The sequence below is a fragment of the Oculina patagonica genome, chromosome 13 (assembly GCF_052425735.1).
Source record: "Oculina patagonica isolate OP01 chromosome 13, crgOcupat, whole genome shotgun sequence".
NCBI classification, from domain to species: domain Eukaryota; kingdom Metazoa; phylum Cnidaria; class Anthozoa; order Scleractinia; family Oculinidae; genus Oculina; species Oculina patagonica.
The window spans coordinates 21,167,445-21,183,223 of NC_135770.1; the positions used below are offsets into that span (position 1 = coordinate 21,167,445).

The 15,779-nt window shown below is 38.3% G+C and overlaps 1 protein-coding gene across 3 annotated transcripts in view; it reads right to left on the reverse strand.

The window, feature by feature from the left end:
• The window catches only part of LOC144634413 (uncharacterized), a 54,966-nt gene extending 51,024 nt beyond the window's left edge, over positions 1-3,942 (reverse strand). For all 3 annotated transcript variants that reach the window (XM_078493364.1, XM_078493365.1, XM_078493363.1), the window contains exons 1-2: positions 3,335-3,942; positions 635-726 (exon numbers count right to left, since the gene is read on the reverse strand). In XM_078493364.1, the coding sequence (XP_078349490.1) occupies positions 635-726; positions 3,335-3,791 (549 nt within the window). In that variant the 5' untranslated portion in view covers positions 3,792-3,942. The remainder of the gene's footprint in view (positions 1-634; positions 727-3,334) is intronic.
• Between the last annotated feature and the right edge of the window lie 11,837 nt (positions 3,943-15,779).

Here is a 15,779-nt window from a genome sequence, read left to right on the forward strand (position 1 = left end):
ATTCTTTTTCAAGAAAAAACGAAAAAAAAAATGCTTGTTTTCCCAAAAAATGCCGAAAAAAATGCTAGCATAATCGAGAAAGGCCGCATATCATGTGTGCATTACTTGAAAAATTCACCTGCAGCTGCGAGTAGCTTGCTTGCTTGCTTTTCAAACCAATTTGATTTTTATTTTGATTTTTCCATTGCCTAATGTCGATTATTAACTGATTTGAAAAAAATATAAAACCAATATAAAATCCTTTATGAAATTCTGTTCGCCGAAGCCAAGAAAGTATTACAAGTAAATACAAATTAGATTTCCCATATTATTATGATGTTCAATATAAATTTAAACCACAGCATATATACTACTCAAAATTTATCAAATCTTGTCATTACTCCAGTACCTTAACTAGTCATCTGTTTTTCTTGTGAGGGAACCTAAGCTTACAAGCCCCGTGGTTTTTTATTAGCTTCCCTCGCCATTTTGTTTCTAATCTTATATTTTATTGTAGTCCTGTATATTAATTATTATCTTGTATATTGATTTTGTATTATCTATTTTTTTTTTCATAATTATATTTTTTGTTTGTGTGGCAAAATAAATAAATAAAAAAAATAATAAAATAAAATAAAAAAAGTTCTTTTTTTACCATTGTTTGGTCCAACGTTGTAGTATTTTCTGAAACCTTTTGGTTTCTGTCGTCATCGTCTGATTTTATTGCGCTGCTGGTACTGCCAAATCCTTAGAGGTAAATAAATATGATAATTTATAATTACATTGGTAAATTATTGCAGTGGACAAAACAATTGAGGATTGGGTTTATTTCAAATAATTTTGGCAAAATATTACTCAAGTCAAGGATAAGGAGTAATTCATCAAAAAAGAAAACCTCACTCATGCAAAATATTAATGGGATGGTAAAAAAGGCGGGAAAATCTCGTGCGACTGTCACAATTTCGCGCCATATATGAATATGAGTGTCGTTTTACAACTAATTATAATATAGATAGGAGTCTACGCGCGCTCTGATTGGCTAAAAACCTATGTTTTATCAGAGTATAAAACATAGAAAATTCATGTTTTATTGTTTTTCGTCAGCTTTCCTCGAGTGCTTCGCGCGTCGTTGACTGTTCGTTGGCTATAACCACTCGTATCCAACAAGGGCGAATGGAATAATTGTTTTATTAAATTCCTTTTTAAGTATAAATCCACTGGACATTTCATTTTGATGTAAACGAAGTGAGGCGGGAAAAATTGTGGCGCGGTGTCCACTGCTTGAGTTGAATGAAACTCGCAAGGAAAGCGAGCGAGAGAGTTTTCTTTCGAAGATTTTCTTCGACAATCTCCTCTTAAATCGTCTATTTATGCTGGAACTTGATTGTGACAACAATTAAGGTTTACGGGAATATCCGAAGCAATAGCTTTTCTGGAAATTATACGCCTTGTTCAAGTCGAACGAAGCAAGGGACGGATGTCATCGAGACTACTATATTATGCTGAGATGAAATTGCACTCGGTGCAGTCGGTGAAGTTTATCGAAGTTCAAAAAGACAAGATAAGATTAAAAGGTAACAAACTTACCTGAAATGCTTAGCCTTATTTTACGTCGAATACTGAATGAAATTGTGTCAGTTTTCTGGTCTTCCCGTAAACTATTTTCTGCTTTTCATCTTTGTTTACTCGCTCTTGTTGTACATATTTTTAATTAAACTTTTCACTCGCGGTGTTTAAAATCTATATCATAAAGCAAAGAAAGAAGCCTAAGCCATGTTTTATACTGTCATAAAACACTCCGGGCATTTGAGAACACTCGAGAAATGTAGAAAACATTCGCCTACGGCTCATGTTTTCTACATTTCCCTCGTGTTCTCAATTGCCCGTCGTGTTTTATGACAGTATAAAACATGGCTTAGGCTTCTTTATTTGTTAATTTAAGTAAAAAAATACTACATCTTCCACGGCCGTTTTTCAGTGATTAAATGAGAGATCAAGGTAAGCACTGCACTCACGAACGCTTGTGTCCGAAACATAAAAGTCATGAAATACCCCAACATCCTTAGTATTACCTCAGTAAAGAAATAAAACTTTTTGAGGGGAAAATTCAAGCCATGAATTCGAAGCACTGGAATGGTCCCATAATGTCACAGGTAGATATTTCAAAACAGCCTGAATTTTATTGACCTTAAGTTCAAGTATGCGTCTCTCGTTGTCTCGTGTTTCCGTTTTACTTTATAAACATATGCTTCGCTGTCTGATATATCTCCATAAAACATATTTATCTACTCCATTATCTACTTTATATATCCTATTATCATAGTTCTTTTTCACTACGTGAATAGAGTCGTGGTTTTGTCGTTTTGGATTATTTAGATTCATATTCTATTTGGTTGTTTGGCGTATGGTCCTTTTAAATTGAAGACAATATCAAATCTAGCTAGAATAGTTACAAGACAGTATGTGGCGGTATCGAATCGATACGTTTTTAAATTTCCAAACATATTTGTAGCCGCATGCAAGGCAGACAATCGTTTGGAATTTCATTTGTAGTAATATCAGTTGGCACAGATGCGAGAATTACTGAATTAACAAAGAGCGTGTTTACATTGGAACGAATACAATATGTTTTGTTCCAAACGTGAAGTTAGTTCAAAGATTTTGCCTAGATCACTGGTATTGAGGCTGCCAATTCCGATAGAATTGAGTGCCGATGGGTCTTATCAGTCTTATAAGTTTTAAAGTTTGGTTTAAAGAGCCATTGATGAGCATGAAGATACTTTTTCTCGATTCGTCTTTGTAAACCTGAAAATACTAATTTCGTTTCGGTAATCTGGTGAAACATGTTTATATCTATCTGGGACGACTTTTTCGATATACTCGAAACACACTGCTGCGTCGTTTTATACCAGCCGAACGGTCCGTCAGTTAATTCTTCTTCTGAGTGTCTCCCTACTAGTATGTCGGAGACCTGTAAGACTAGATTTGTTTTGACTGGCCGAGAAGTTATTTTAGTTCACGTTAAATGTCAGTTCACATCTGTTTTGCGTCTTAAGCGGATACTGGGTAGTGAATGGAATCTCCGGTTCTTGACCGTTATGAAAACTTTATCGCCCAACTTTAATTTTTGGAACATCCTGTTTATCTTTGCGGTTTTTTAACCCTTAAAAAGAAGGAAAAGAACATCACGTCGTTTCTTTTCTTTAAAGTTAAATAAATAATAAGTAAAATGGCACACAAAAAGCGGGTTGTTTTATAGGAAATCTGTGAATATTTCCTTTCTTTGTGATACTAATAAACGCTGTCGTAAGACAAGTAGCTAAAATTCGTATTTTTATCAATACAGCCGGCCTACCTGCATTGTCACGACAAGAACAGTTTCTTGTTTCAACTGAACCAAAGAGAATGAGCAAAGTTAGAAGAAAAGAAGCAAATGATGTGAGGCAGACTACCCCTAACAACGCAACAAGTGGTCTATTAAGCGGCGTTCTCCTGCCTGCTTCGTCCTTGATGTCTTTTACGTCCCACTCGCATTCCCGTATAACGTTAATGTTTTCCCTTTTAGTCACTCGGCGAGGACCCTGCGCTTGTGGGTCTTCCATTAACGTGGGCTCCAGTTCTTCTTCGTGAACAGATTCAGTTGCCTCATTAAACTGTTGCTGAAAGACTGGATTTACAATCACAGCTCTTTGAAAGTCTCTTCTCGACGAACGGCTCGTCGAGTTGGGCCTATGAGGAATTTTAGTTTCTTCCATGGTCCATGCTCGTGTTCTCTCGGGATGGACTTTGTAGGGATGAATAAACTGTGCCATGGTGAAAGACAACACCCAACGCTCTTTTTTAGCCAAATTGACTCCAGTCGAGTAGTTCAAGTAAACAATTTCTTTTAAAACTCGGTTTTTTGAACGCGTCAAACACAAAGACAAGGCGCACGCAAAGCTCGATGTATGTGACCTTACCACCCTTGAGAAAAAATACTACGAAACCACGGTGGGATTGATCATATTAGTTAAGTGCACCGGATTGATATTGGCATGCTTATCGTATGTCAGAACTCCGCAGTCGTGGTGGTTTGCGACCAAACAGGATGGAGAGTATCGTGTAACATTGAACGTGCTTTTAAAAGAATGTTGTTGGAGGCATCTTGATCGGATGATTTGTTTATAAACAGCCGGTAGGTCTCTTTTACTGAATGAGTTTGAAAGGTTTCTCGCTGTTTATTTGTAACACCAATGGAAACTGTTTCCTTTTTAAATCCCGATACGATAGCAAACACAGGAAATACTTAAGTGTGTGGGAGTGAGACCGAAGTGAATGAACGAACCTTCAAAATAATAACAATAAGATCATCGCGATTTCTTCACATGCCTGAGACCAAACTAATTAATATCGAAAACGTTTTACACAGTTTTTACTTATAACATTGAACAATAAGTGAGTATAAGTTTTCTAAACAGTTCTCTCAAATTCTTCACCGATACCTTTAATGTTGATAAACTACCAATAAACCTAAAAATACAGAATATGTAATGATGGTACCATCAGGCATATAAGACCTCCCATATCGACCAATCAAACGGAAAAGCCATGTTGTTATTAAAACAACAGCTCAGGAAACCACGGCGTTAGAGGCCGTATTTAAAGCACTTGGTCGACACGGTGTTCAAGGAAGCCCCCATTGATGCATGTAAGGTTGTCACGAGGTCATTAAGAATAATTTCTACATCACGGTATTTTTGTATACGATGACGTAGACATCGCCTTATGTCATGGCCGCCAACCAGTTCTGTTTCTTCGCGCCGTCGCGTTTCGCGCGATCGAGCAATCAATAGAGACCTTACACAACAGAACTGCTCGAGGAGAGAACGGCAAAATTTCATAGTGTGACGTGCGTGACCACTTGCTTCGCAAGTTATTTGACGTCATTTCCGGTTTCTCACTGCCGTCCTTTTTGCGTTCACGACGTCGGAACAAGGGTTTTCAAGTTCTCAGGAAAACTTGAGTGGTATTATCCACGTATTTTCATCTGAACTTTTTGTTTTTTCGACTGAACGATAGAAACCGATGATATGTTTAGTAACCAACCCTTTTTTGTATTAAAATAACATTTTTCGAACGAAAATGAAGCTTACTTGTAAACGCAATAACGAAGCGCCCTGTCTGATTTCATTTTACATGTGGAAATTTAATCATCCTTTTTTCTTAGTTAAAAAGCTGTCATTTTAAAGTTCACTGCAGTTTCTGTCTCATCTTCATCGTCCGAATAAGAAACCTGGTGTAAAATAATATTTTCCTGTCTTTGAGAGTTGTTTTTGTTTGTTTGTTTGTGAATTCACCAATATATTCCCTGATTTGCTTAAATTAAAGCAGCTTCGTACGTTTGCATTTCTAAAGCTCTACAACTAGTCTACAACTGTCTAAAAAGAACTGCACCGCACCTTTCATCTCTTAAAACTCGAATGTTGTGAGGTTTCGATGACCTTACAATGGTGGTGGAATTCCTCTTCAGTAGATAGCCTAGGCACGCTGTCATATTACGTCACATTCCTTTATTATTTCAACATATTGGATACGCCATCTTGAATTTGGCCATTTCAGTCACAGAAGCTTGCAAATATACAAAGTCAAATGCAAAACATGTGATTTTGCCTATGTGGGAGAGAGCAAAAGATCATGGAATTCGCGCGGCGCAAAGACCAAGCCCGGGGGGGGGGGACTCGCATATGAAAGTGACGGGGGTGCTCGTCGTCTCGCTTAGGGGTGTAAATTTCGGTTTTTTGGTCTCGCTTAGGGTGTTCTGGGCAAAACGCCAATATATGCCAATATTTTAAGCCATAATGGTCTCGTTTAGGGTTCCACACGAAGAAATATACAAATATAAATTCCATTCTTAGTTTTTTGGTATCTTTTAGGGGTCAAGAAAGGCTTGAGCCACACCCAGATTGGTTTCCTTTAGGGGTTCTTTTCAAATTTTCCGACGAGCATCCCCGTCCGTTTCATATGGGAGTCCCCCCCCCGGGAGACCAAGCCAGGCACAAAATCTAATAACGAAAGCGCAATAAGATTTCACGCGGAAACAACAGACCATGACATTCATCCGGATTATGTACAATTTTTAGAAAGAAATGTCAACAATAGGCAACAACGCCTATTCCTAGAAGCGCTGCATTCCGATCCAGGACATTAACTGTGTGAATGAGCATGTGCATTTCCCACAAGTTTATTTAACATTAGGAACATCCAAGAACGGCGGCGTATAGAAACTTATTATTCAAATACTGAACCAATTTTAACTCTGATGAAGGTAGCAGAGAGTTACCGAAAATTCAGTTTTATACGTTTTTACCAACATTTTTTAGATCAGATACAAACCAAAATTTTTATTAAATATACAAAGAAAGACATCCTGGTTTCCATTGTTAAAGGATCTCTGGCAGACATTTCAAACTATATCAATGCTAAAATCTCGAGCGTGCAAACTCTGTTTGCTGACACGTCAACATCATCACTAGCTCCAACGCTGCCCACTGATAAAGATGACTCAGACACCAAGTGGCACATCATAGCAGGTTCCGTTGCCGGAGAGCTCTTTATTTTTATCGTTGCTGCTGTAATCACATGGAGATGCAGTAAGCCGAAGAAGAGGTAACCAAAAAAATTTATAATTGATACCAATGCATTTTTTCAGATTTTCACTATTTTTTTTTTTTCATACTAATACTCGGATATAGATTAGTACACAAACTTATCACTGCGGTATGAGAGTTGCATCGTTACTTATATATTTGCTGTTTGCCATTTAATTTTGAGCCAAATAACGTTTGTTTGATCCAAACACATTTTGTGTTACGCTGCTAATTTACAGATGAAAAAATTGAGCGAAAAGAATGCGTCCCTCCCTTAACACATACATAAAAATTCCGGAATTGGCTTTCTTAGAACAAGTCCGATGTGGGTCTATTTTTATCACACAAACTCCACTTTGTCGTTTCTGTGTGCGTTTTTAAGGTTGAAGAATTGCAGGCAAAATGCCGCAATGAATTTTTAAGGTTGTAGAATTGCAGTCAAAATGCCGCAATGGATGAGACCTCCCTATCTTTAGGACGGAGGGGACATATGTATAAATACAATTTGCCATGGCCCCAGCCACAGAGAAACACTTAGTTTTGAACCTCCCAAAACTGGACATCTTTCCTTTAGGAAAAAAGACACTTGTTCGTGTTCGATGGATTTCCGTTTACTCCCAACGCACCCGCACCGCTCCACCCACTGCCTCCCTCCTCACCCCATAAAAAAGCTCTTCCAGATTTACCCGCTTTAAGTGCATCCACATTTGAAATATAAATGAAGCACCAGTTTCTATTACTTCATTTATTTATCTATTTATAGAAACTCCAAGAGTGATGGTGTAACACGTAAAGCATTAACAGTGGGAATCTACCATGAGGCACACGGTATGGATTCAATCTGATATCAAGACAGCCACGCGAAGTAACAGGAGACTACTTAGGCTTGAAGTATAATGAAAAAAATTACCGTACGTTTGCTTATGCTTACATTTTAATATTGAATGGCGAACACATAAAATTAGCGACGCTTGTTTCTTGACACAAATATAATACACAATATTTTCTCATTAGCTACCACTCTCTATCGGTTAAAACTTGTGTTTAAAGATTTATAGGACATTGCAGAATGTTTGCTTGTGGTAATAAGTCTCTACATAGGTCGTACCATTAGTTAATAAGTAATAGTAAGTAGTTACATGACTGACTGACTGACTGACTGGCTGACTGACTGACTGACTGACTGACTGACTGACTGACTGACTGACTGACTGACTGACTGACTGACTGACTGACTGACTGACTGAATGTCTGACTGACTGATTCGCTCGCTCACTCAATCAATTACTCACTAACTCGCCCGCTTTGTACCCGATTGGTAAGTGATTGGCCATGTGTGAAAAAAAAAATGTTCTAAATAACCAGGTTCCGAGGAAAACGTCTCTAATAGTAAAAAATTACAACTTTGCTTAGTTCCCTTAATACTGACCCAATCAGTCCCAATCAGTAGTTACAATTTTGGGATATCGGACGTGGCCTTTTAGTCAAGGGTCGCTGCAAGAGCTGCAAAAATATAATTTACTTTCGATCGTACGTTAAAGTGTTGTAAATTAAATGGCTATTAAAGGTCTCCACAAAACTAAACGTCTGGTTGTTCTTTTTGTCATTTTAATTGTGTTTTTTTCACGGCGTTCTGGGTTCGACAAAGGCGTACAACGAGTATTCTTATGGTCGAGTCACAGGATTAAAAGAAAACATACAGTCAACTTGGTGTCCAATCATCTCTCTTCTGGAATGGGTTAAAGTGGAGTTTGGTGGAGGATGATTCCCAAATATGCAAAAGAAATTAGACTGAGCGGAGTACAATTCAGGGAGTAAACGCGCGAGTAATTTTAGTATTTTCAATATCCGATTTGAAATATCGAGCATGATAACTATCTGAATTGCCCCCATACCCCTTCGCCTTCCATAGTGGGCTGCGAATTTGCATGTTCGTTCAAGTGTCAACAAAGGTTGGCCGCTTATTACTGTCTCGTCCCCAGGCGTCCTCCTCCTTGGTCGTGCATAGTTCGCTTGGCGTTGTGGGATTGACGTGCACGGTTCGCTTGGCGTTGTGGGACTGACGTGCACGGTTCGCTTGGCGTTGTGGGACTGACGTGCACGGTTCGCTTGGCGTTGTGGGCCTAATGCGGACGGGAAAAGGGACGCGCTCCGCGAGCTCGCTCCCTAACCATCAACCCATGCGCTCCTTGTTTTCCCACCTTACCACCTCAACCGTCCGGACGATCGGCGCCTGGGGACAAGGCAGCGCTTATTAAGGTTCCATCATAAGTTAGCGTAAGACCTGGTTAAAACATCACTTTATTACCAGAAAATGAAAGGATCGCCACTTAGCTTAGTGACAACGGAATCACGTCAAGACGATAATATTCGTGTGGTTGAATGTTAAAATTAGTCGTCACTTTCTATATCGGAATTTACCTGCTGTTAGGTTGCTAAAAACAAGGCCAAACGACGTGTCATATCATTCTTGAAAAACAATAGACGAATCCTCTACCGGATCCCCGAAAGTGGACTGTCGCGCGGTCACTGCCAATTTGCTAATCTTAGATATACCCACAGTGAAAAATATTCAAAATAGTTAAGGACTTAATTAAAAAATAAAAATAAATTACTATATTTAGAGAGGAAGCCACATCAGCGCTAGCTGGTTTTCATGCGGGTCCTCTGTCCAGGTCGAATTGGAATTTGAAAGTGTTGGTTTTTCAGGAGGGAGAAAAACCGGAGGTCCCGGAGAAAAACCCTCAGAGCAAGGCGAGAACCAAAAACAAACTCAACCCACATATGGCACCGGGCCGGAATCGAACCCGGGCCACATTGGTGGGAGGCGAGCGTTCTCACCACTGCGCCATCCCTGCTCCCCAAACCGAATTCAGATCTCACAAAGTATATTCCATTCCAAGCTGTATTCTTTTAAACTTTATTTAACGTGATATTTCGGTGGCTTGACTGCAAAACGGTTGAGTCGTCAGTGTAATAAAAAGACTTTAAAAGTTTCCATCGTAGTTTGCTGGATTTATTTGCAACGTAAGAACAACAGATTGTTGCAGTGCTCGCTCCAAGAGCCAATGCTTTTGATTCCAGTTATCATGATTTTCGAAAAATAGGGATTAAACTGTTGTTTTCATTAATACCAGTCTACAGCACCACTTTACTTAATCATTCGTCCTTTGAAGTAAATGCTATGGTACTAGCTAATGGATGCAACGAACTTAATTACTGTATCTGTTACCCATGGTTTGAAGTTCACTAGCTGTAGGTGTCTTATCTGCCTTTGTCCCGCACCTTATGCCCTTATTCAACTGCAGACAATTCTCACGATACTCTAAATCTTGTTTATATCCAAACATTTTTTAGCATTCTCGCATCCAGACACCTGCGCCGTGTTTCACGTTACAAATCAATCGTGACAGCGTGATGTTTAAGTGTTATTACAATCGTAGCTATGGAAACGGTTAAAAATATGATGCACCGATACATATCTTGCATAGGTTTTTTTTTTCCGATTCTGCTCCGCTTTTTGGTGGCCTTATTTATCAGGTGCAGAGATTTGTACACCTGCTTATAATTGTGGACAGCTGATAAAAGCATCTTAATTGTTGCACACTGCTCTCAAGTAGTTTTACTCCTGACTACTCAAATTACCGCCTGTTTAGCGCTCCCGAAATGAAATCATAGAAGTACCTTGGGGAGTCTGTTCTTAAAGGAATTAAATACTAGTAGCTTTTCCATGCAGAAAGGGATGCATTAATAAAATGCTAAGCTTCAGCGTTACGGCAATACCTCATGATCAGTTACAAAAGAATACACTGAGTTCACAGGCAAAGTCAAACAAACTTCGAAACTATTTCTGATAATATAAGCTTGTATACAGTTTGTCAGTTCATCACAGCATGCATTCACTCACGTTACATAACTGTAAATGTTATGAAACTTCAATCTGTACGTTCCGGGCAGTGCGTTTAGCTATCTGTTTATAATTTATTTACGTAGAATAGGTGAGACGTAAAATGGTCATTTGTGTAGCATGGGGAATTTGATCAGCTACATCGCTTGAGGGGGTTTAACCGATAGCAGTACCAAAAATAAATTTTATTTTATGCATATTTACGCTGGATGAGCATGTTAGAACTGCTTGTTAAGCTCTATTATTTTATTCTTGTCTCAATGATGACCACCTTGACACCCTGCCAAGCTTTATTTTTTCCTTTTCCATTCAATTTACAACACAAATCACTGCTTATGTCTATTCTTAGAAATCCGAAAGAGCAGGTATTCAAAACATACACCATCTATTGTGTGGAAAGGATGATGACGTAAAACAAATTCAATAAAAGCAAGTTTTGCTTGCATGCTGTAAATTTGTGTAACTGCATGAACGCAGTAAGGTTATGTGAAGCGCGATGGCTTTGCAGGCATACTTTAAAATATGCCTAGTCCTTTGCTGGTTTCAATTTCAAGGTAAGAAAGAAAATACTCCTTAGCAAGTAAACTGCAAGGAATACCAACGATCTTTAATAGGATTTCTTACCTTAAAGCATCTTTAGCTTACATTAATACGCCAGCCCTTCTTTTGAGTTGCCTAGAGACATAAAAAGTATGAAAATCACTTGCCTTGCAAAATTGTCACTTACCAATGTTTCGTTTACGTATACGTCAATTCGAGGATAAGATAACTTACACCATCTCCATATTGTCTATTTTTTTTGTTTGTACTGATTGAATCTACCGAACTTTTGAGCAGAATTGTCTCTTATAAAGTTGATTTTCCACTGTGGTATAATTTTATTTGAGGATATCATATCCAGGAAAAAGTTGAATGGCCAGCTCTACGAAAAACGCTGAGCCTTCTTAAAATTTTCTTCGGAGACCGTATGCAAGAGGGTCTATTGTAGGGGTCGTTCAGTTCGCAGACCGCAATGTTTTCTTTTCTTAGACCACCAATTTCTTTAATTTTCTCCTTAATACCAAAACAGCCATTTATTTCCTGATCGTAAACGGCCAGATAATAAAGAAGGTGCCCGCAGATCGACGCTCAAAATCAGCTAAAACTGCCACTGATCGCCAGAGTAAAATAGACCACCCTGCAACTTCTCTTCGAAATATACTGTTGTGTAATTTTGATTTCATCACGAAAACACACATGAAAATATATTTTTATGTTCCTAGCCTGAGTGCTAATTTAATGTTTTTAGAGTTTTATGATTATGAAAGACAACTTCTTTTACCCAGTAAGTATTTTTAATCATCAGGGTTGGAAAGTCTAAATTTTTCACAGTGGTAATAAACAAACAAAAGCTTCGGAGGAGACTAGTAGATAGACAGGGCTGTCTGCATCCTCCCTATTTGTCCCCACAGTTCATCAGCATTTCCTAATAACCGGCACGCATACATGCATGCACAGGCGATGACGCTTTACAATGATCCCAGAAATTGCATTTTTCTTATTCATTTTAATTTTTATTTGCCTTGACTACAAAACGAATCTCCAATACATTACAAACCTACAGTATGATAAGATAAATACATTAAATCATTATGAACTTCGTCATTTAGCAACAGAAAGGCCCAGGATTGATTTCCACACCTAGTCAATACTGAAGATTGTGTGACATTTCCGTATTGAAATGGTCTGAAATGTAATGAAGTCAACACCGCTTACTAGAATCACTTCCATGCATTTATGCAACTTATCAAACAAAACATTTTAGATCAGCTAAATCAGCAATAGGGTAGAAGTTCTTTCTGAATTCTGGCTTCTCATACAAATAGGAATACGGATACCGTCACTGTTTTGTTTTTAATGGCTTGAGATAAACACCCGAATAAATATTATCAAAAGCAGTAAAATGAAGATGGCGAGTCGCGAAGGGAAAAGAAAAGAAAATTAACTTAAACTTAAATATTATCGACAACAATGCACGTCAAAGCAAACAAAGATTTCAGATAGCTCACCTTTGCAATCTAATCAAGATACTGCTGCCATCGGTCTCCCTTTTGGAAAGGTTTCAAAAGTTATGACACTAACCGGCCTTCACTCGTAAAATTCAACATCAGTCAAGTTAGTCTGCCATCACGTATGCCGACTTCGAATACACGTACAACGGTAAAAAAGTTCTTTAAGCGAGCTCACAATTATCCAGTACATCATTCTCCCCTGAACCAAAAACTCTGTTTAACCGTACGTTAGAAATCAAACGCGTTTTGCCGATGGATGCTCTTAAAGTTGATTCAGTACTCATGACAATCAAAGATGGCGTACTGAAACTGAGTAAACAACAAAGTGCCTAGTTCCCAGTGCTACTCGGTTGGAGTAATCGTAACATTGCCCGTCCACGGGCCACAACATATAGGCGTCACCGCCTAAAAAAGTCTATCAAATATGGGTTTATCAATAACTAATGCCTAAGACCTAAAACCTCCAAAACTACGATAGACTGCTAGCAGTTTCTCTTTTCGTTAAAAAATCCGTGGAACAAACGCCAAAAAAAAAATAGCAGCGATCAAGCGCGAAGTTAAGCGGCGAGCGGCGAAGCCACGAGCTTCTTACCGCTCGCGGCTTTCCCACTCTCCACTCAAACCTTACGCTTGATCTCGCTCGCTAATTTTCCGTTTGTTTCACGGATTTCAAAGCAAAAAGAGAGCCTGCTCGCAGTCTAAAACCACGACCTAAAAAACAAAGACCCTGCAAGGTCTTAGTCTTCGATGTCTTAGCAGTCTTATAGTTTTTGAGACACCCCTCGGGAAACCCGTAAAAATCACAATCTCCATAACACTGAAATCGATTTACTGCTTTTGTCGCTTAAGAGTTTTATCGAGTCATCTGTCTTATGTTATCACGACTGGCAACCTAACTAAGCCTGGTAAATAATGATCTGAACGCATCGAATTTACGGTAACCATAATGGTTTCTTGTTATTACTGCGTCCATCATTCATGCTTAGTCTTGATGTTCTTCCATCGTGACAATGGTTGTGGCTAATCTTAGTAATAGATTTCTTACAGAACAACACTAATTAAACAGGAATTCAAAGGCGGATTACGAAAAAAAGTCCACCTTTTTTGTAAGCCTCCTACGCAGACGTTCTTAGCGCTTGTCACGTTTTTCTCGTGGGGGAGAAACGCGTGACGAGCCCTAGTAAAGAAAGTCTGCGGGAGAGGGGAGTATGAGGCTACTTTTATGTTGACGTTTGATTATTGACAGACAACACTGTGGTTGAGTTTTTGAATTGCTTATAACTTGGGACAACTGAAATATTGGGGATCCGTTAACGTGCCGTAAGATTAAAAAAGCGGCAGATTACCCAGAAACGGAAAAGTTGTGCCAAATTCGCACTTATTTCATGAAGCGTTAATTCCGTATAATAATGCATGTACATGCAGCATTGCCAAACGCAGGTGCGATCGCCGAAAAGATAGCTGATGAATTTGAATGATTACTAAATTCTTCAGTTCTCGACGTTTTCTAGGCGCAGACATGCTTATAAGCAAAACAAAGAAATATTATGTAACTTTGGGTGAACATTATATAATTGTGGTTTAACACGTGTTTCTATAACTCGCTGTAGCGTGAGAAGCGTGACATGATCGCATGACATGCGCTTAAGAGAAATCATTCGCTACAGATTAATAATTATTTTTAGACGACAAGCTGTGCTCGCTAAATGTTGCCATGGCGTTTTGAGTATAATTGCATCCACCATGGTTTAAGTTCAAGGCTACTACAAAAAATCCCTTCTGTCGCCACAATGGTTAACGTTGTGAATCCTAGGTTCTTTGGATTCTCCTTTATATCTTGCTGGCTGTATCTAGCAGGTAAGGCAATTAAGATACACTTCTTGTCATTTTCCCTTTAAAAAATACAAAGCAACAATGCCCCCTTAAGTTATTTGCGCATTGTGCACGCAGCTTCAATTTTGTTAACATTGCCGCTGTCAACGTGATAATATCTCTATAGAACATTCTAATTCTGTTTAAAATCGACTGGCACTAACGGTATATATAAATCTTAAGTTTGTCCGATTTGCATTGCATTGTGCTGTACGGAATGACATTTACAAAACGATGCTTTGATCATAGAATCTCATTTAGAATGATTACCTGGCTTCCAATGTTCTCATATGAAATGCACTAATTCCCTTAAATTAAAAATATTTGCGCTGTTCTTGTGCACCTACACCGAGAAAGGGGCTTTATACTTTGAGTATATTTTCAGTCGTATACGGTGGTTTTTTGACTGCACCAGAGTGCATCAAATCGATCAAAATCGTTCAGGCAGTTTAACCGGTAATGCTTTTGCGATGATGCTTATTAAGTTTACGGTTTTCAAAGAAGAAACATGCTGTTCTTGGACTTTTAAAAAATCAAGATCAAATATTTGAATATTTGAGACATAACCGCAATGTGTGAAATTGAATTAACAATACAAATCGTATTGAATGATATGACTGAATAGCTTAGTTCTGCTGAATCTGCATTTCAACCTGTCTTTGCATCATCAACTTTGAAACATTTTGGAGCTTACAAAATAACATCGGACGCTTCTTAAGATGCAAAGTTGGTTTCACATATGCATGCACCAAGTTGCTTAGTTTAGAAATCTCGAATGATACTTATCGTTGATTTCATATTTATTTAGTTCAAAACAAACGGAGCGGTTGGATATGCCATTCTTAATAGCATGGAAGAGCAATTAAATAAGCACTTTCATTGGGTACATTGCAAAAATATCACGGCAAGACACAAATTAAACTAACGCTTCAGTTAAAAGCTTCCTCGAATTTAAATTAAAGACTTTGCGAAAGGGTCCCCTCAGACAATGTTTTATTTTAAATATGCAAAATTTCGGAATTATTTTTAGAACAAACCTTCGACTAACAAAGGGTTTTGAAATGATTAGGTAAACTAAGGTCCCACAAAGCAATTGCGAGATCTTCACGGGAGTGTTGTAAAGTTAGAGTAGAACTGTTGCCAAATATGTATTAGGAAATATTTACACTGTTAGGTCTTTTTAAGAACGAGGGAGTCTTGCTTGAACTTAGGTGGGCAAAGACCCCTGCTAAACTGTTGTTGTTCGCAAGCTAAAACTATCAGAGATTTCACTTCGATACTAATTAATTGACAATGTGTAGTCTTGAATTCGAAAGTTGTTGAGACGATAATACTGAATTGTAT